General features: G+C 40.5%; 3 protein-coding genes across 4 annotated transcripts; 2 read left to right on the top strand and 1 right to left on the bottom strand.

The window, feature by feature from the left end:
* Positions 1-3,333: 3,333 nt before the first annotated feature.
* On the top strand, positions 3,334-6,082 carry LOC139288383 (trypsin). 2 transcript variants are annotated; one of them, XM_070909663.1, is made up of 5 exons: positions 3,334-3,388; positions 3,666-3,819; positions 4,658-4,796; positions 4,904-5,158; positions 5,927-6,082. In XM_070909663.1, exons 1-5 carry the CDS (start codon positions 3,334-3,336, stop codon positions 6,080-6,082), a joined length of 759 nt encoding a protein of 252 aa, XP_070765764.1. The 2 variants fall into 2 exon arrangements, with proteins under 2 accessions (XP_070765764.1, XP_070765763.1); XM_070909662.1 differs by having other exon boundaries at positions 3,633-3,819.
* Positions 6,083-7,406: 1,324 nt separating this feature from the next.
* On the top strand, positions 7,407-13,220 carry pink1 (PTEN induced kinase 1). The gene is made up of 8 exons (XM_070910143.1): positions 7,407-7,831; positions 8,704-8,973; positions 9,082-9,185; positions 9,273-9,455; positions 10,066-10,229; positions 10,316-10,443; positions 10,950-11,180; positions 11,678-13,220. The coding sequence occupies exons 1-8, from the start codon at positions 7,475-7,477 to the stop codon at positions 11,960-11,962; spliced, it is 1,722 nt and encodes a 573-aa protein (XP_070766244.1). The 5' UTR covers positions 7,407-7,474; the 3' UTR covers positions 11,963-13,220.
* Positions 13,221-13,825: 605 nt separating this feature from the next.
* LOC139288434 (tubulin alpha chain-like) lies at positions 13,826-15,284 on the bottom strand. Its single transcript, XM_070909732.1, has 3 exons — positions 15,149-15,284; positions 14,905-15,053; positions 13,826-14,806 (listed from the first exon to the last, which is right to left on the bottom strand). Exons 1-3 carry the CDS (start codon positions 15,267-15,269, stop codon positions 13,826-13,828), a joined length of 1,251 nt encoding a protein of 416 aa, XP_070765833.1. The 5' UTR covers positions 15,270-15,284.
* Positions 15,285-16,819: the final 1,535 nt, after the last annotated feature.

Genomic DNA, 16,819 nt, shown 5'->3' with positions numbered 1-16,819 from the left:
TATGTTATCAATAAAGGCTTTTCTTGATTGAGTGAGTTAAGAGGTTCAGCAGTATTTGACTTTATTCAGGACTTGACACCAAAAAACTGAAGTCACTTGAAAAACAACTAAATGATGACTCTGTAACCAAATGTTTTACTGGAATGGAGGCATGTAGATCCTGAGATGATCTTGGTTTACAGTCTTCAGACTGGGGTGGCACTAATGTTTTATCAGTCCAGTATCACAGTCATCACGTCCCCAAAGGTACCAATGACTCAGCACTGGATTTCTGATCAAACTGCAATTCCTTCTTGGAAAAAGGCCTTAAGTTACAAATATGTTCAGCTAGTCAACGAGGGATTCCTATTATATATAAGTAGATCATTTTACTTTATCGTAAAATATTGGTTGTTATACAGTATTACAGTACAGCAACAAGGTGCAAACAACATGACGTTTTTATCATTTAACATAGTTGTTAAACTGTAGAAACTACCGTATTTCATTTGTGACCAGTAGCCTGAGGAAAGAAGCTCCTTTAGAGTTTGGTGCAAATTTCCCCTAAGATAAAAGCACATAATCAAAATATGATCAGACATTACTTGCTAAGGAAAATGTACTGAATGACACGAAAATACAACAGAAGAAAACAGAAAATATACTTACTAGCTGGTAACATTAGCATACCAGCTAACGGCCCAGACACGCTCAGGCAGCCTGGAACAGCGGCATCTTGTGGTTGGTCATCGCATGGGAAGCTTCATTAGCGAGATTCATTGTTAGCAACTATTAATTAATAGTTAATTTAATTTAATTTAATAGCTTGCGCAGTCCTCATGAGGATAAGAAACATTTTACAGTGTTTGCTGTGCCAGGGGATGTTCAGGTTAATTAATATTCACTACTGAATGCCAAATATAAAATAAATATCAGGTTGTATAGAATGTACTTTTGTACTTTCAAATTACAAATTACTTGAATTTTAATTAAATACATTTTGTCATACCAGTATTTTGTATTTTATTTTGATACATTTGATGTATTTTTAATTTGTAACAAGATACTTTTGGATGCTGAATGTGTGAATTTACAAAGAGCTCCTGTATAGTAGCCCACACCCCCCTGGGGTGGATTAGCTTCATTCTGAGGCCCTGGTCGAGTGTTAGAAGTGATATGGGCGTTGTCTGCTGGCTGGTGCAGGTCGTTACGGTGAAGAGCGACCTGAGCCTGAAGGTGAGAAGAGCTGCTGCTCCTCCCTATTTCAGCTGCGGTGATCCAGGCTGATCAGGATGCCTCCTGATACCTCATGAGTCTGTCACCTCCCTGTGGAGGTACTCCGGGAGGAGGAGGCAGACCGGAGGATTACATGTCCCTGGGAATGCCTCGGGTTCCCCCAGGAAGAAAGTGGCTCTGGATATATCTCGGTTAACTTGCTGGGCCTTAAATGACCATTTCTTTATCATTTTCTATTAAATATATTGTCTCTTACTCACAATTACCTGTCTGATCAATGCCTCTCTTTTTCCTTCTAGTTTTAAAACACTTGTTTTTACACACCTCTTGCTTTATGCTCATTAATTTATTATTTTATTTATAGCTGAAGGGATTAGTCCATTAATGGAGTAGGCAATAGTCAGAAAATTAACGGGCAATTATTTTGATTATTATTCATTTCTTTAAGCAAAAATGCTGCATTTTCTCTGTGAGGATGTTCTGTATCATTGTAGGATGAATGTCTTTGGGAGTCTTTTGGAAATTTGAAGAAGAAATTGTAATTTCTTTGCTTCGTGACATTTCATAGACAATTAATGAATGAATGAATAAGAAAATATGTTTTAGTTTCAGAGGTTTCCAAATAAGAGCTATATTATTGTTTTTAGTAGTAGTTGTGGGAATAGTAGCATTATTAGAATCAGTTTTTATTACTATTTATTACTCACTGAATAATCCATTCCTATGTTAAATTCAGAGGCCGTAGTCAACATTATCTCTGGTGTGATCAATCTGTGAGATACTGCACTAATGTGTATAACGAAACTGGGACATGTAGAACAGTAGAACCATACCATGGGAATAGTTGGTAGCCGCCTATTGTAATGGAGAGAACATTATGTACAGCCAGAGAGCAAACTGAGAATGACTAAGATGAAACATCCTTTGATTTATCTATATGTAATTCACAGATTTAAAAAGGGAAATCAATAATAATGTCTTTTACCTGGCTTTGATCAGTGTTCTCCATTTTAAAAAAAGGGGAGAAAAAAGACTTCTTTAGTCAATAAAATTGTCACTGAGACTTTTTAAAATTATATCCGCTACGGAACGGGCAAGAAATTCACATCACAACAATAAGTCAGAGCAAATCTCATCACATCAACAAGGTCATAAACATTTATTCTGTCCATAACCTGGTGATGATGATGACCATGTAGAGGCGTTCCCATCCCAAATACCTTCATATCCCAAGGTGCAAGCAGAAAACTAGAGCTTAGAAACAGACATAATACAAGACAACACATTAGCTTTGTCAAGTAGTAGGTCAGTTTCATTGTTGCAGCGTGAGATGGTCACAGTACAACACCTGACGAAAAGATCATTTCAACAAAAGCTTTGGCCGAGGTTACAGTTACACTATAAAAGGTAACAGGAGAGCATTGGTCCCACCAGTTGGAGAAACTCTGAAGGTTGCTGTGTTTGGGCTTACAGGTAAGTAGAAGGTGATTCTAACCATTTCTGTTAATATATATATATATATATATCTATATATATATATATCCAGGAGTCTGCCCAGATATCAGGGAAAGATGGTGTTTTCACAAAGAAAACTCTCTATTAACAGTTTATTTTGTGTAATATATGTTAAGATTCTATTAGAATATATTCATACTGAAACTAGAGCATAACTCTACTGTAAGATGATGGTAATTTAGTCGAGTATGATCATGAGACATTAACATTTTAAGCGAGGACCTGATACTTGTGATGAATTACAGTTCATTAATTAATAAGAAGGTTATGAACTTTTTGTCATTAATTAGTTTCACTACAGTAACTTACAGCTGAATCTAAAGATTATCTACAAAGTGACTTTAGGTGTCATACATAGTCCAGTAAGGGTTAAATTGAGACGTTTCACAGACTTAGGCTGCAAAGTTGTACATGTGTACAGCCTATTGATAAAAGGTATAACTCTATCATAATTTGGGATAATGCATTCCTTTTCTTTTATTTCACACAGCGTTAATTAGGATTTTATCCTGATTGTAATAAAGTTAATTGGCACATTATATGCTGTGTATAGAAGCTGCCAAAAAGTCATGTTTCTGCATTACAGATAATAAGTAAAAGAATATGGCTCCACTGCGAAGGTCTACTGTGCTGTTGCTTTTGGCTTTCTCAGTATCAGGTAAGTTCCCCAATCACAAAATGTTAATTCCTGCGTGCATAATAAAAGGTATCCTGGATGTAGAACCATGTTGAAAGGAACTTTTACAGAGCATCGGCTGACCCGAGGGTGAAAACAGAAATGTATATCAGGATAAACCAAACGTGGTGACGTGGCCTAAAGACCGCCTTCAACCTCTCTCTTCTGTAGTGCATTAAGATTGTAAACACCAAAGAGCATTAAATATGAAATAAATTAGAAAAAGAGCTCACATGGTGCCTATTCTCCATGTCTACAGAGACATTTGCAGCGAGGATCATTGGGGGTCAGGAGGTCTTGCCGTACTCTATCAAATATCAGGCATCCCTGCAGACTGAAGAACAGAAACACTACTGCGGAGGAACCTTAGTGCACCCTCAGTGGGTGGTGTCTGCTGCCCACTGCTGGAGACCGTGAGTACTGACACCGCACAGTTGCAGTAATAAACGCTGATGTTTTGAGCAGTGGTGGATGGGTATAGTAAACACTGTAAAAAAAAGTACTCAAAGTACTAAAAGTAAAAGTATTCAAAGCAGAAAATGTGACTGATGTATTATTATTACTCAGGCATTAATGTAAAAGCAGGAGTTTACATTTGATTTGTAGTTCGCTGAGGTGGAGCTCATTTTGAACTATTTTGTATCAGACTGCAACTAATGATTATTTTCATAATGGATTAATCTGCTGATTACTTTCTAATCAGCAGATTAATCAATTGATTGTTTGGTTTGTAGAAATTCTGAAAATAATGAGAAACGCCCACTGCAATTGCCCAGAGCCCAAAGTGACACCTACACAATGCTTTGTTTTATACAACCAACAGTCCAAACATTGAAATTATTAACAATAAAATACAATTTCTGCATGAAAAATGACTGAGAGATTATCCCTAACCCTAACCCTGTCAATCGACTAATTGTTTCTGCTGTACTTGTACATTTTCATATGTTTTGTGTGCAAAAAAACATGTAAAGTAACTAGTAACTAAAGCTGTCAAATAAATCTAGTGGAGTACAATAAAGTACAATATTTCCCTCAGAATTGTAGTGGAGTAGAAGTAGAAAATGGCATTAGAAGAAAGTAGTGTCAAATTTGTACTTGTGCAGTACTTGAGTAAATGTACTAAGTTCCATTCCCCCACTGGTTTTGAGAAGAGTTAAGATGTGAAATTGATGTGAAATTGTCATTTTACTGTATTTTACAGTTAAAGGGTGAATTCTGAAGCACTGTGTGTCTGTTTTTGGCCACCAGGAGCAGCTTGATGAAGGTGGTGTTAAGTGAACACAGCCTGGAGAAAACAGAAGGATTTGAACAGGTCTTTAATGTCTCAAAGATATTCGTCCACAACTATAACTACAAGACATTCAACAATGACATCATGCTCATCAAGGTAGGCAGAAGTGACGCAGTCTTAACACATGCATACACTCTTCACTCTGCGATTGCTTGGTCAGCATGTCTAAGCTGTGGTACCATAACTTTGGTTTTGCGTTACAGCTGAGTGAGCCGGCACAGCTGAATGCCAACGTCCAGCCAGTCGCTCTGCCCGATGAAAACACTCCTCCACTGACGCATGATGTCTGCACAGTGAGCGGCTGGGGTGTGACACAGATCTACAGTTACTACCTCTCTCCTGTGCTTCGTGCTGTGGACGTGAGAATAATGCCTTACTGCACTTATTACTACTGGGGGAGGATCACGTCAAACATGCTGTGTGCTGGATCTCGATTTGGTGGAAAAGATTCCTGCCAGGTACAGACTTTTTCGTTTTTTCTGATTTTGTGTATTGGAAGCTTGCGTTGAATGCTATAATAAGTTCATATTATTTTATTATAATTAATATTTCCCTTTTTATAGCTGTGCATGCTGTGTGTCATATATATAAAATCAAAGTACACACTCATGTAAGTTTCAAAAGGGAGTAAGATGTCATGATGTCATGACTGACAGCTGTGATTGAGCAGATCATTACTGTGCAGACTCTGGTTCCAAGTGATGTCACCAGCGCAAGATGGCAGCGGCCGTTTTGGTGTAATTTTTGTACAGTGGAAGGAAGTGGAGACAAATTCACAGTTCATCCTGAATTCCACCTCCTAGTTGTTAAGTTTAATTTCACTAAAAACCAGCCTTGTGGCGCAACAGGAAAAGTCCTGGGATCATTAAAGGCAGTAGTATTCATCCTCTCAGGACCACGAAGGTCTAAATAACATTTCATGACAAATCTAGCTGTTGAGATATTCCGGACTGGATCAAATTGGCGGACCAACAGACCGACGTTGCCATCTCTAGAACCACAACACATGCTGCTAGCATGGCTAAAAGTCGCCTTTTGGCTAACTCTGGCACATTTACATTAATGTTTATTAATATGCACAATCCCTGTTAAATAAAAAAAAATGACTTAAATACTATGGAGTTAATACTGAAAACTAGTGTATACCATTCAAGACTGGAACTGAAAAGATCTTAAGACCAAAATATGTTTGTTCATCGTCTCGAATTTGTCTTGATGATCCACAGGGTGACTCCGGTGGTCCCCTTATCTGCAATGGCTACCTTGAGGGCATTGTCTCCTGGGGTATCAGCTGTGCAAACCCATACTTCCCAGGAGTCTACACCAAAGTAAGGAAATACAGCAACTGGATCAACTGGATTATCAACAATGACACACCATGAACAGTCGCCACAATCCTTGATGAGCAGCCTGTAGAGATGCTTCTGGATTTATTCATTTTGAAAACAAACCTTTGTTATTACTAATTACTTTCTTTGTATTTTTATAGTACTAAATGTCAACTTCACACACTTAGTTTAATTGCAATGTATAATGTTCGGGTATGCTATATAGAGACAGTTTTATCAGTCATTAATAGATATATGGTTTCCTGGAAATATGTTAATATGCATATAATTCATTGATTTTCATTCATTCATCGCTCTGAAATGAGATACAGAAATAAACCCATTATTATTAGCATTATTATTATAATTATTATTATTATTTGTAGTAGTGGGCAGCTCTGCGGACTGCTGTTTGTCACTAAGAGCGACACCTTTCATATTACATTTAGTCATTTAATCCATTGTAAATATAAAAGAAATATTGATTAGTGCAGCTTTAGGGACATCATACCAAAGTACTGGGTCAATACACTGACTGGTGATACTTTCCTAATGTTACAACAAGCACTGAATAAATGAATAAACCATCCACAGTGACAATAAAGATGAGTTGTTTCTCTTATGCCGAGAGCTGTCTGTACATGCTTTTAGGAATCTCTTGCCTTGCCATCACAAGAGTGGCGCAATTAGTAATTAGGAATTGTTTAAGTTACATGATGTATGATCTTGTGTGGTCGTTGAAACATTAAGTTGGACAAAATCAAATATGAATGTAACCAATAACATGCAAATTGACAATTGATGTCTCACATGCAAACATTAAATAAGCTAGATGGCAATAAGGCTCAGGTTATAGAAACATCGCATCTGTCTATCAGATGCTGTCAGATTTTTAAAATGTAAAATAAGTGAAAAAAGTTACTTTTATTGTTTCAAATGAAGATTAAAAATGAACCAGAAATGATTGGAAAGGCAGAAAAAAAAAACCCTGACATAACTTATTTAAATAAATCTCGCTAACTTTTTGTCTCATATGTCAAGGTTTAAGACCATTTTAATGTGTTTTTTACATACCGGCCCACATAATCTCACAGCTCATTGAATACGGTTTACCTGTTTGTGAAAATTATTGGTTATTGGCTCTGGTTTTTGATAATTCTGCCCCTAGTGGTCAAAACCATTAAGGCTTTGCATAGACTACCTAGGAAAAACTTTTCCCCAATACTTTTTTTTAATATAAAACTGTAGCCTGTACAGAATAACATTGTGTTGTACAGTAAACAAAAATAAATAATAAAACAAACAAAGATATTTAGCTTCTCGCGCATGCGCAGTAGTAGTTGTTTTGTTTATACAACACTGTCGTTGTCAGGTAGAGCGTTAGCTGCGGACTGTGTGACACAAGCGGACTAAATACACGGCTTAAGTTACCTTTCTGGGTAAATTATGTCTGTGAAACACGCCATTAGCCGGGGGGTCGAGCTGGGCCGGTCGGTCTTTCATCTGGGTCTCCTCAAATCGGGTGGCCGAGTCGTAGCAAAGCTCCGAGCTGACCGTTTGCGTGTAGGCCCGTCGGTCCGCACCGTTCAGCCTCAGGCTTTCCTGCCGTCTCGGTACCGCTATTATCGCACCTCTCTGAAGGGCCTGGCAGCTCAGCTTCAGTCCGCCGGCTTCAGGAGAAGGTTTGGCGGCGGCTCTCCGCGAAACAGGGCCGTGTTTTTGGCTTTCGGTCTCGGCGTGGGGCTCATCGAACAACAGCTTGAGGATGACAGGAAGAGTGCGGCAACTTGTCAGGAGATCCAGGTATGTATCACCTGAGACACTGTTGTTCCTGAAGTAATGTTGGGGTACTTTTACTTTTGTTTCCATTTTATGCTACTTAAACTTCTACTGCATTATATTTTACTGACAACCAACTGTTATACAATGTTAAGGTTAAACTACCAAAGGAGTTACCAGTTGTACCAACTACACCACTAAAATGCTGCTTACTTTATAATGTACAATATATATATTATAATACACAATATATACATAGTAATATACCTTATTGTCCTGCATAAGAATTTTGACTCTCAAGTATATATTGCTGATAATATTTGTTATTTTACTTAAGTACTAATTTTAATCAGTTTTCTTGTAATGAGATGTTTTAACACAGTGGTATAACCATATTTAGTAAAAAGGATTTGAGTACTTTTTCCACCACTTGCAGTTATTATTAGGTTATTGTATATCGTCATGAACTTTATTGAGACTGATAATATATAAAAGTTGTCCACCTGCTTTGCACTAATGGTGTCCATTTCCCTCTTACTACTACCACTACTGCTACTACAGGTAGGGTGATGCCTTTGTAGTCATCGCCTGTTGACATGCACTTTGGTTGCTGACCTGACATATCTAAAACTATGTAATAATGTGTTTTTACATTACCTACAACTTGTTATTTTGTGTTAAGAAATATTACTGGATTGAAGCTCTCAAAACATTACTGGACGGAACAAAGGAAATGTTTCTGCCTTACTGGGTCTTTGGACAAATTGTTTGCAATTTAATTGCATTTTTTGTTTTGTTTTAGGAGCTGTAATCCAGTGTGGAAATACTCTCTATTTTTCTTTGAATTAATCTGTTAATCTTTCTGCATCTTAAAAAATATTTCTCCCAATCTGCAGGCAGTGTTTAGCAAGAAAAGATTCCAGGGCCCACTGAAGCCATTCACCTCTGGATATAAACTGGAGGATTACATTATTGGGAATCAGATTGGGAAAGGCTCCAACGCTGCCGTGTATGAGGCTGCAGCTCCGTTTGCCCCTCCGAAGGAGAGTAACAGCTCCCTGGTGCAGCTGAGAGAAGATGAAGAGGAAGGGGGGACAGAGCGATCTCTGACATGCTGCTCACTAAGAACCTTCCCTCTGGCTATCAAGATGATGTGGAACTTTGGGGTAGGTATTCTACAATATTCCACACGTCTCCATTAGTAACGTGTGGGAAAACAGACGGCAGACACACATTAGTAGTGACAGGTATTTTGTTATGCCATTTGTTTGCAGGCAGGGTCATCAAGCGAGGCAATATTAAAATCCATGTCACAGGAGCTGGTGCCTGCGAGCCCCCTGGCCTTAAAGCAGGAAAAAGAACAAATCACTGTGGATGGGTGAGTATTATACCTTCAGTGCTGTCATAGTTCATTACTAGTCCTGCAGTGCTAAACACATCTGTGCTGTGATCTCTCTACATGCAGACATTTTGGAGTCCTTCCCAAAAGAGTGTCAGCACACCCTAATGTGATCAGAGTGTACCGGGCTTTCACAGCGGACGTCCCATTGCTTCCAGGTGCCCAGGAAGAGTATCCAGATGTGCTACCAGCAAGGCTTAACCCCGATGGTCTGGGCAACAATCGTACTCTTTTCCTGGTCATGAAGAAGTAAGACCTTCCATCTTTCACCTCCTTGATCAATTCAAGTGAATTTGAATGCTTTAAAAACAAATGTCACCAGCTTCATCTTAAAGTTGTTATCTTTAAGTCCTGGTGGATTTGGTGATACCTGTGCTTAGTCAGTCATTCTCGCCACGAGCAGTCGTGATCTACCTTGCTGAGAAGTTAGTCGCCTACAACTCTTCATCTAACAACTCCCTGTGGCTGCTCCTTCTTGTTCCACTACTCCCTGTAATATTTAAAACTTGTCCACTTTCAAAAAATTATAAATGATAAAAATACATTTTTTTGATAAACAATCACTGTCAGCGCTAACTTTGATTTCCTGTTACTGCTTCACAATAGAAGCCATCTCATGTTTTGCCAGTTGCTGAATGCTTTTAATGTGAATTAGGAGCAGAAGGAAATGTTCGGTTTGAATTAGCAGTAACTTACAGCTCTGACACAGCGGTAGGTGAGTGAACAGTGATGCTGAAATCAGTGAGATAAAATGACAAATAGTAACGCTGGATTACATGCTGCATCGTTTCCTGAAGGAGAAAAGGCTGAAGGCATCCAGTTCGGTAGCAATAGCATCCTGTCTTCTTCTGTGCTGTAGTTACCCCTGCACGCTGCGACAGTACCTGGAGGTGTCCACACCGGGCCGCCGGCAGGGGACTCTGATGGTGCTGCAGCTCCTCGAGGGGGTCGACCATCTGTGCAGACAGGGTGTTGCCCACAGAGATCTCAAATCAGACAACGTGCTGTTGGAGTTTGACTCTGGTCAGAGAAATATTCAGTCAGTAAGAGAACAGCTCCAGTTGTGATTCCATCAGTGCTATGTTAAAATTGATTTTGCTTTTATGCAGGTGGTTGCCCTCGTTTAGTCATTACTGACTTTGGCTGCTGCCTGGCTCAGAGTGACTCCAGTCTACAGCTGCCGTTCAACAGCATGTGGGTCAACAGAGGAGGGAATGCCTCCCTTATGGCCCCTGAGGTAGGCTTAAGTAGCTCTTAATTGTTATTAAGTAAAAGATATTCTAATAAAGAAGCAGTTATTTGTTTTCTACTGTTTTGTCTATATTGTACTAATGTAAGACAAGATGGTACATCTCAAGGGGTTATTCCTAATAAAGAATTTCCATAATAAAGAAGCAGAGCATTATTAGTTGCAGACAATAAAAGAAGACTATGTTCTAATGTCATTTGAGGGATGATAGCAGCATCAAATTACCCATAATCACAATTTAAACAACCCCCAAAGATTTGCCTTTGATGCAAAGGTTACTCACAAAAACACATGGGCTCTCATGAAAATGTTCTTGATTGTCCTTTGGTGCAATAAGTCATTGTGCTAAATACAGACTGACACAAACAGAAGTTTGACACATCAATAAAAATGTTTAGTTTAAATAACTACTGTACTTGATCAATAATAAAGGTCATTACAGTTTTAAGTAAACACACTTTTAATCACTTTAATTTTCATGTGTCTGCCCAAAGGTGGCCACTGCAGTTCCCGGGTGTGGCGCAGTGATTGACTACAGCAAGGCGGATGCCTGGGCTGTTGGTGCCATCTCCTATGAGATATTCAGCCAGCGTAACCCATTCTATCGAGCAGTGGGACTGGAGAGCAGGAGTTACCAGGAGAAGCAGCTTCCTCCTCTGCCCTCCAGTGTTCCAGCTGATGTGCAGCTAGTGGTCCGATTACTCCTCAGGAGGAACCCAAGCAAGGTATAGCGGGGGCTGTGAAGTGTTTGTTGGGATACTGTGTGCTCGGCCAGTGTAAACACAACATTGGTATATTATTATTATTCCGTTGATATCTGTTGCTTATTTAACAATCCAATCTAAATCCAACAATGACTTTGACTGGTAATATTCTGTACATGGTTAGTGCAAGACTCGTACTTTGGAGTTTTGTTTTTTTGTCCTCCTGATGAATGATCCACTATGATCACTAGCTGAAAACGGGGGTGATGAGAGCAGTGAGAGTGAACCAAAACAGCAAAGTTGTGGAAATAATCCCAAAACAATGCGCTAAAAGGTGATTAAAAAGCTCTGCATGAACATATAAGGTGATCATTCTCTGTAGATTAATCGCTGCCACTGACTTCTTTCACATTACACATTGTCATTTTTGGCCATTGTTAATATGAAAATATTGATTGTTGGTGCAGCTTTAACTCTTTGATACTATAATACTCATACATGCTATTGTTACTCTGCAGCGCCCCAGTGCCCGTGTGGCAGCTAACATGCTGCATCTTAGCCTCTGGGGACGGAAGGCCCTGGCCAATCAGGACAGCGTTGGCATGAGGAAGCTGGCTGATTGGCTGCTGTGCCAGTCTGCTGTGGTTCTCCTGAGGGGCTGCAGAGGACCCAGTGGGAACATGGTGGAGGCAGAGCTTCAGAGGAGCTTCCTATCTATCCTGGACCTGGAGGACCTGCGCACCGCTGTCGGCTTCCTCCTGTATGGACGAGACCAGCGTCAGGCCTGCATACTGTCTGCATAGATCCACTCTCACATAGAGTCACTGATATGGATAGACTGGGAGCCTAGAGTTAAAACCTGCTTCTGACATCTATATTTGTAATATTTAGGCTTTTCCCACTGACACTGTACTCTTCCACTGTTCTACATCCTCTGTCTGACTGTTAGTGTATTCCAGCAGTTATTGTGAATTATCAAATGGTGTAATTCACCTTTTTTAGATTTCCTGGTCCCCTAAACCAGTGTTGTCTATTGCTGCTGAAATTGCTGATCTGCATTTTCAGGAATTTATTCTCACAAACTCAGCATCACCACAGCATCAGTAGGAGTTAAAACTAAGTACTAGTGCCCCTTTATGCAAAAAGCAACAGGTGCTTATGGGTGCATTGCATCATGGACTATTGAGGCTACTGTTGGTGGAGAAAAAATCTTGATATCTCTGTGTTCTACTGTTAATTTCTCCTTAAATGAGTGCTGTTTGTCAGCACCAAACGACTAAATCAGCCCAGAAATGCGAGGTACCAATGGCTGCTGGTATTTCTGTTAAAAGAGTGGATATTTTGTTTTACAAGACCCAACACTCATACAGTTGTTGATACCTGTATGTTTGATTAAAATTGGTCCGTGTAGGAGGTTTGGACTGATGAAGGTGAAAGATGTTTTACATTTGAGTAAAAAGTACATGCTGTACTTATCATACTCTACTGTGTAGGGCAACATTAAGTGGTACCAGTGGGTGTCTGTGTAAGGTTACGACACAAACAATCACTTATTCACCCATTCTGCACAACGTAATGTGTGTAAAAAAAAAACAACAACCCTGTGACATGTTACTACTCAGTTATCACAATGATGATGGTAGATAGCGTGGATGATGCAGATTATTGACCGACCTAAAGGATGTGAATGTGTTTTGTTTTGGTTCCCGAGGTTTGCACTTTATGTCCATGTTTGCACTCGCTCAGAGCCATTGTTATGGCTTACTGGTGTTTGTTTGTTGACAGTTTATCTATATTACCATTATATTCTACTAAATTATTTAAAAAAATAAGCCAAATCCATTTTTTGAATAGAGGAACTTCACTATGATTTGTTATCAAAACTAGTCACATTAAGCCTACAATCATATCATGCATAATTAAATATTATAATCATGTGGTCAGTTAAGGATACAAGATATAGAGTGTTTAAGTTTTCATACTAAAGATGGGGAGATATATATTTGGATATATGTAGATTTTCCTGCTGTGTTTCAGAATAAAAGCATCGGTTTGAAAAGAGCTCTGAATGGATCATGCCTCGTTTATTTAACACCTTGTTTCTATGTTAACATCTCTGCAAGGTAAGTGAATTTAGATACATTTTTCAAGTTGACAGAGTTGGTGAACAATAAGAGGATTTAGCAATAACAGGAGGAAAAGATTTGATACACAAGTGCACTTGTTCCAAAATATAAACTACAAGCTAAACTATATTTTTTAAAAGGTTATTTAATATGGATTAGAGTCAAATATCTTTGGGGTATTGGAGATCTTGCAAAGGGAAGCCATAGCTCAAATATGATATTCTGCAAAACTTCGTAATGTTATCTTTTTCTCCAATCAACAATTTCCTCATCTGATGACGTCTGAAGGCGTTGGATTTAGTATTTCAAGAATATGAAAGACAAATCAATGGTTAATTTGTCATTATTCACAAAAACATTTAAGTAATAAGTAGGTTCAATAAACAACACAGAAACAACTTCACGTTACAGGATTTTTATTTAGGACAGAGCAACTCTGAACATAGCCGAAACTGGACAAACACTTCGTTTCTAAATTTATTTAAGAACAAATGAAATCATTTGTTTCCTGTTGAGCTTGTGCTGTTATGTCACTTTTAATTAATACTCCTCTCCCTCCTCTTCTCCCTCACCCTCAATGGAGTCGACTCCAACCTCCTCATAATCCTTCTCCAGAGCGGCCATGTCCTCTCTGGCCTCAGAGAACTCTCCCTCCTCCATACCCTCACCCACATACCAGTGAACAAAGGCACGCTTAGCGTACATCAGATCGAACTTGTGGTCGAGCCGAGCCCAGGCCTCTGCAATAGCAGTGGTGTTGCTCAGCATGCACACGGCCCTCTGGACCTTGGCCAGGTCTCCACCAGGAACTACGGTGGGCGGCTGGTAGTTGATGCCAACCTTGAAACCAGTGGGGCACCAGTCCACAAACTGGATGGAGCGCTTGGTCTTGATGGTGGCAATGGCAGCATTCACATCTTTGGGCACCACATCACCACGATACAAAAGGCAACAAGCCATGTACTTGCCGTGGCGGGGGTCACATTTCACCAACTGATTGGCCGGCTCAAAGCAGGAGTTGGTGATTTCTGACACTGAGAGCTGCTCATGGTAAGCCTTCTCAGCAGAGATAACAGGAGCATAGGTGGCCAGAGGGAAGTGGATACGGGGATATGGCACCAAGTTGGTCTGGAACTCTGTCAGATCAACATTGAGGGCACCATCAAAACGAAGGGAGGCAGTGATGGAGGACACAATCTGACTAATCAACCTGTTCAGGTTGGTGTAGGAGGGACGCTCGATATCGAGGTTCCTACGACAGATATCGTAGATGGCCTCGTTATCTACCATGAAGGCACAGTCAGAGTGCTCCAGGGTGGTGTGGGTGGTCAGGATGGAGTTGTAGGGCTCCACCACAGCGGTGGACACCTGGGGAGCTGGGTAGATGGAGAACTCCAGCTTGGACTTCTTGCCGTAGTCGACGGACAGACGCTCCATCAGCAGGGAGGTGAAACCAGAGCCGGTGCCACCTCCGAAGCTGTGGAAAACCAGGAAGCCCTGAAGGCCAGTGCACTGGTCAGCCTGGGGACAGAGAGGGCGAGACAGTGAGCATGGTCATTTAATTAGATATTTTGAATCAAAATTAGGAATTGGTCCATCCTGACTACCAAATTACACACCAGTTTGCGGATCCGGTCCAGCACCAGGTCAATGATCTCTTTGCCGATGGTGTAGTGTCCACGGGCGTAGTTGTTGGCAGCATCCTCCTTGCCAGTGATCAGCTGCTCAGGGTGGAACAGCTGGCGGTAGGTGCCAGTGCGCACCTCATCTAAAAAGGACACAGGTTGAATCACAAATGACTTGAGGGTTTGACTAAATGAAATCAAGAGACAACAATGAGATCTATATTTCCTGAGAGTTTACCGATGACAGTGGGCTCCAGGTCCACAAAAACGGCCCTGGGGACGTGCTTTCCGGCTCCAGTCTCACTGAAGAAGGTGTTGAAGGAATCGTCTCCTCCTCCGATGGTCTTGTCACTGGGCATCTGTCCGTCCGGCTGGATCCCATGTTCCAGGCAGTAAAGCTCCCAGCAGGCATTGCCGATCTGTACACCTGCCTGACCGACGTGGATGGAGATACACTCGCGCTGCGGAGCAGAGAAAGAAGATTTGCATTAAAGAAATTGACAAAGGAAACAGATTTTCCCAAAAGACTGATGCAAATTAAAATGGAGGTTCTTGAAATACAAACCCTTTTTTTTGAGAAAGCCTTTAAATGAACAGATCAGCACTAGCTGCCTGCTTCACCTTGCATGTTACTGTTACACCAGTCTGGTTTCTGTGACGGCCTCCCTGACTGAGCTGCAGTCCATCATTTATTTGACAGGCGCTCGTGCATTTTCTGCTGCGACATAAAACTGTGTCTATTGCGCATAGGATGAGAGGATTATCTAGGTCATACTGGACATGTTGCAGTGGGCGTCTCTTTAAAAAGCCACATTCACGTTCACACTGACTTATTATCTTATCATCTATTTTATTTTTTATTTTCTAGTACATATTAAATGGTGATATTATAGGTGGCTTTGTTTTATGTAACGCATAAAGACAGACGATTTATAATTTCACATGAAGTGATCTCTTGAACAGGGAGCCCTGAATTGATGTTATATATATATATATATATATGTATATATGTATATATATACATATATATTTATTTATTTATATGAAAGCTGCACAAAGGCCCAGAAAATGGGGTTGACACACTTGCACATTCGTGTTGAAAATAGCGGTCAAGCGATGGTATCTAAGCTGATTAAGACGAGTTATGTGGGAAGAGGATTAGAGGTTTGTCGTGCAGGAATGCATTAGACTAGACTACGAGAAAACCAGGGCTGTTAATTATCATGCTAACAGCGTTTCTAGAGACAATAGGCTGCAGCGTACAAGGAGACAAAAGAGGGTGCCGGTGGAGAAATCTCCTATGGACCTACGCTCTCCTCCCCATCACCTTTAATATAGATTACACTTTCAAACCAACACATGTGGACATAAGATGCTACAAATGACATTTAAAATCGCACTTACCATGATGGCTTGTCGTTATTATGCAATGTAATGAGACAAGTCTGGGGAGTGTCGGAGTCGGAGATGTGCGGGTGTCTGAAGCGGAGATCTGCTGACGCGCCACGTGCTGCCTCTTGAGGCGGATAGGTGAAGTGCGCGTGTTAAAAAAACCCCACCTTCCCTCAGCCTGCCGCAGTAACCGTTTCACGTCCAGAACCAGAGCAACCGGGATGATGTAATTGTAATAGGACTGATTTTGATCCCAAAACCTCACGTGGGGGAGGATGTGTTGATGATTTAGTCCAGGCCCGCGCAGGTTACACGTGCTACAAATGCAAAAAATAGGGGGATGGAGAAAGGGGCCATTTATATGTTAATTTAAACCCACTGTCCAAATCACAGGAAGTGGAAACTATCTGATGGTGCTGGGGGTCTGGGACCAGGACTTGATGCTGCCCCTCCCACCTGCTCCGTTACTGATTTGTGCACTCATGCTGCCTTCACGCTCACAACCATGTCGTAACTT

The sequence above is a fragment of the Enoplosus armatus genome, chromosome 8 (assembly GCF_043641665.1).
Source record: "Enoplosus armatus isolate fEnoArm2 chromosome 8, fEnoArm2.hap1, whole genome shotgun sequence".
Classification (NCBI taxonomy): Eukaryota; Metazoa; Chordata; class Actinopteri; order Centrarchiformes; family Enoplosidae; genus Enoplosus; species Enoplosus armatus.
Note: the sequence above shows the minus strand (reverse complement) of the source record. Positions and strands in the feature narration are given on the sequence as shown.

Excerpts from the sequence above, each read along its gene's own strand:
- LOC139288383 (XM_070909662.1), top strand. The coding sequence starts at position 3,334 with ATGGCTCCACTGCGAAGGTCTACTGTGCTGTTGCTTTTGGCTTTCTCA. Across the intron at positions 3,820-4,657 it reads GCTGCCCACTGCTGGAGACC|GAGCAGCTTGATGAAGGTGG; the intron begins GTGAGTACTGAC and ends TTTGGCCACCAG. Across the intron at positions 4,797-4,903 it reads ATGACATCATGCTCATCAAG|CTGAGTGAGCCGGCACAGCT; the intron begins GTAGGCAGAAGT and ends TTTGCGTTACAG.
- pink1 (XM_070910143.1), top strand. The coding sequence starts at position 7,475 with ATGTCTGTGAAACACGCCATTAGCCGGGGGGTCGAGCTGGGCCGGTCG. Across the intron at positions 8,974-9,081 it reads AGATGATGTGGAACTTTGGG|GCAGGGTCATCAAGCGAGGC; the intron begins GTAGGTATTCTA and ends ATTTGTTTGCAG. Across the intron at positions 10,230-10,315 it reads GCTGTTGGAGTTTGACTCTG|GTGGTTGCCCTCGTTTAGTC; the intron begins GTCAGAGAAATA and ends GCTTTTATGCAG.
- LOC139288434 (XM_070909732.1), bottom strand. The coding sequence starts at position 15,269 with ATGCCCAGTGACAAGACCATCGGAGGAGGAGACGATTCCTTCAACACC. Across the intron at positions 15,054-15,148 it reads CCTGGAGCCCACTGTCATCG|ATGAGGTGCGCACTGGCACC; the intron begins GTAAACTCTCAG and ends TGTCCTTTTTAG. Across the intron at positions 14,807-14,904 it reads TGGACCGGATCCGCAAACTG|GCTGACCAGTGCACTGGCCT; the intron begins GTGTGTAATTTG and ends CTCTGTCCCCAG.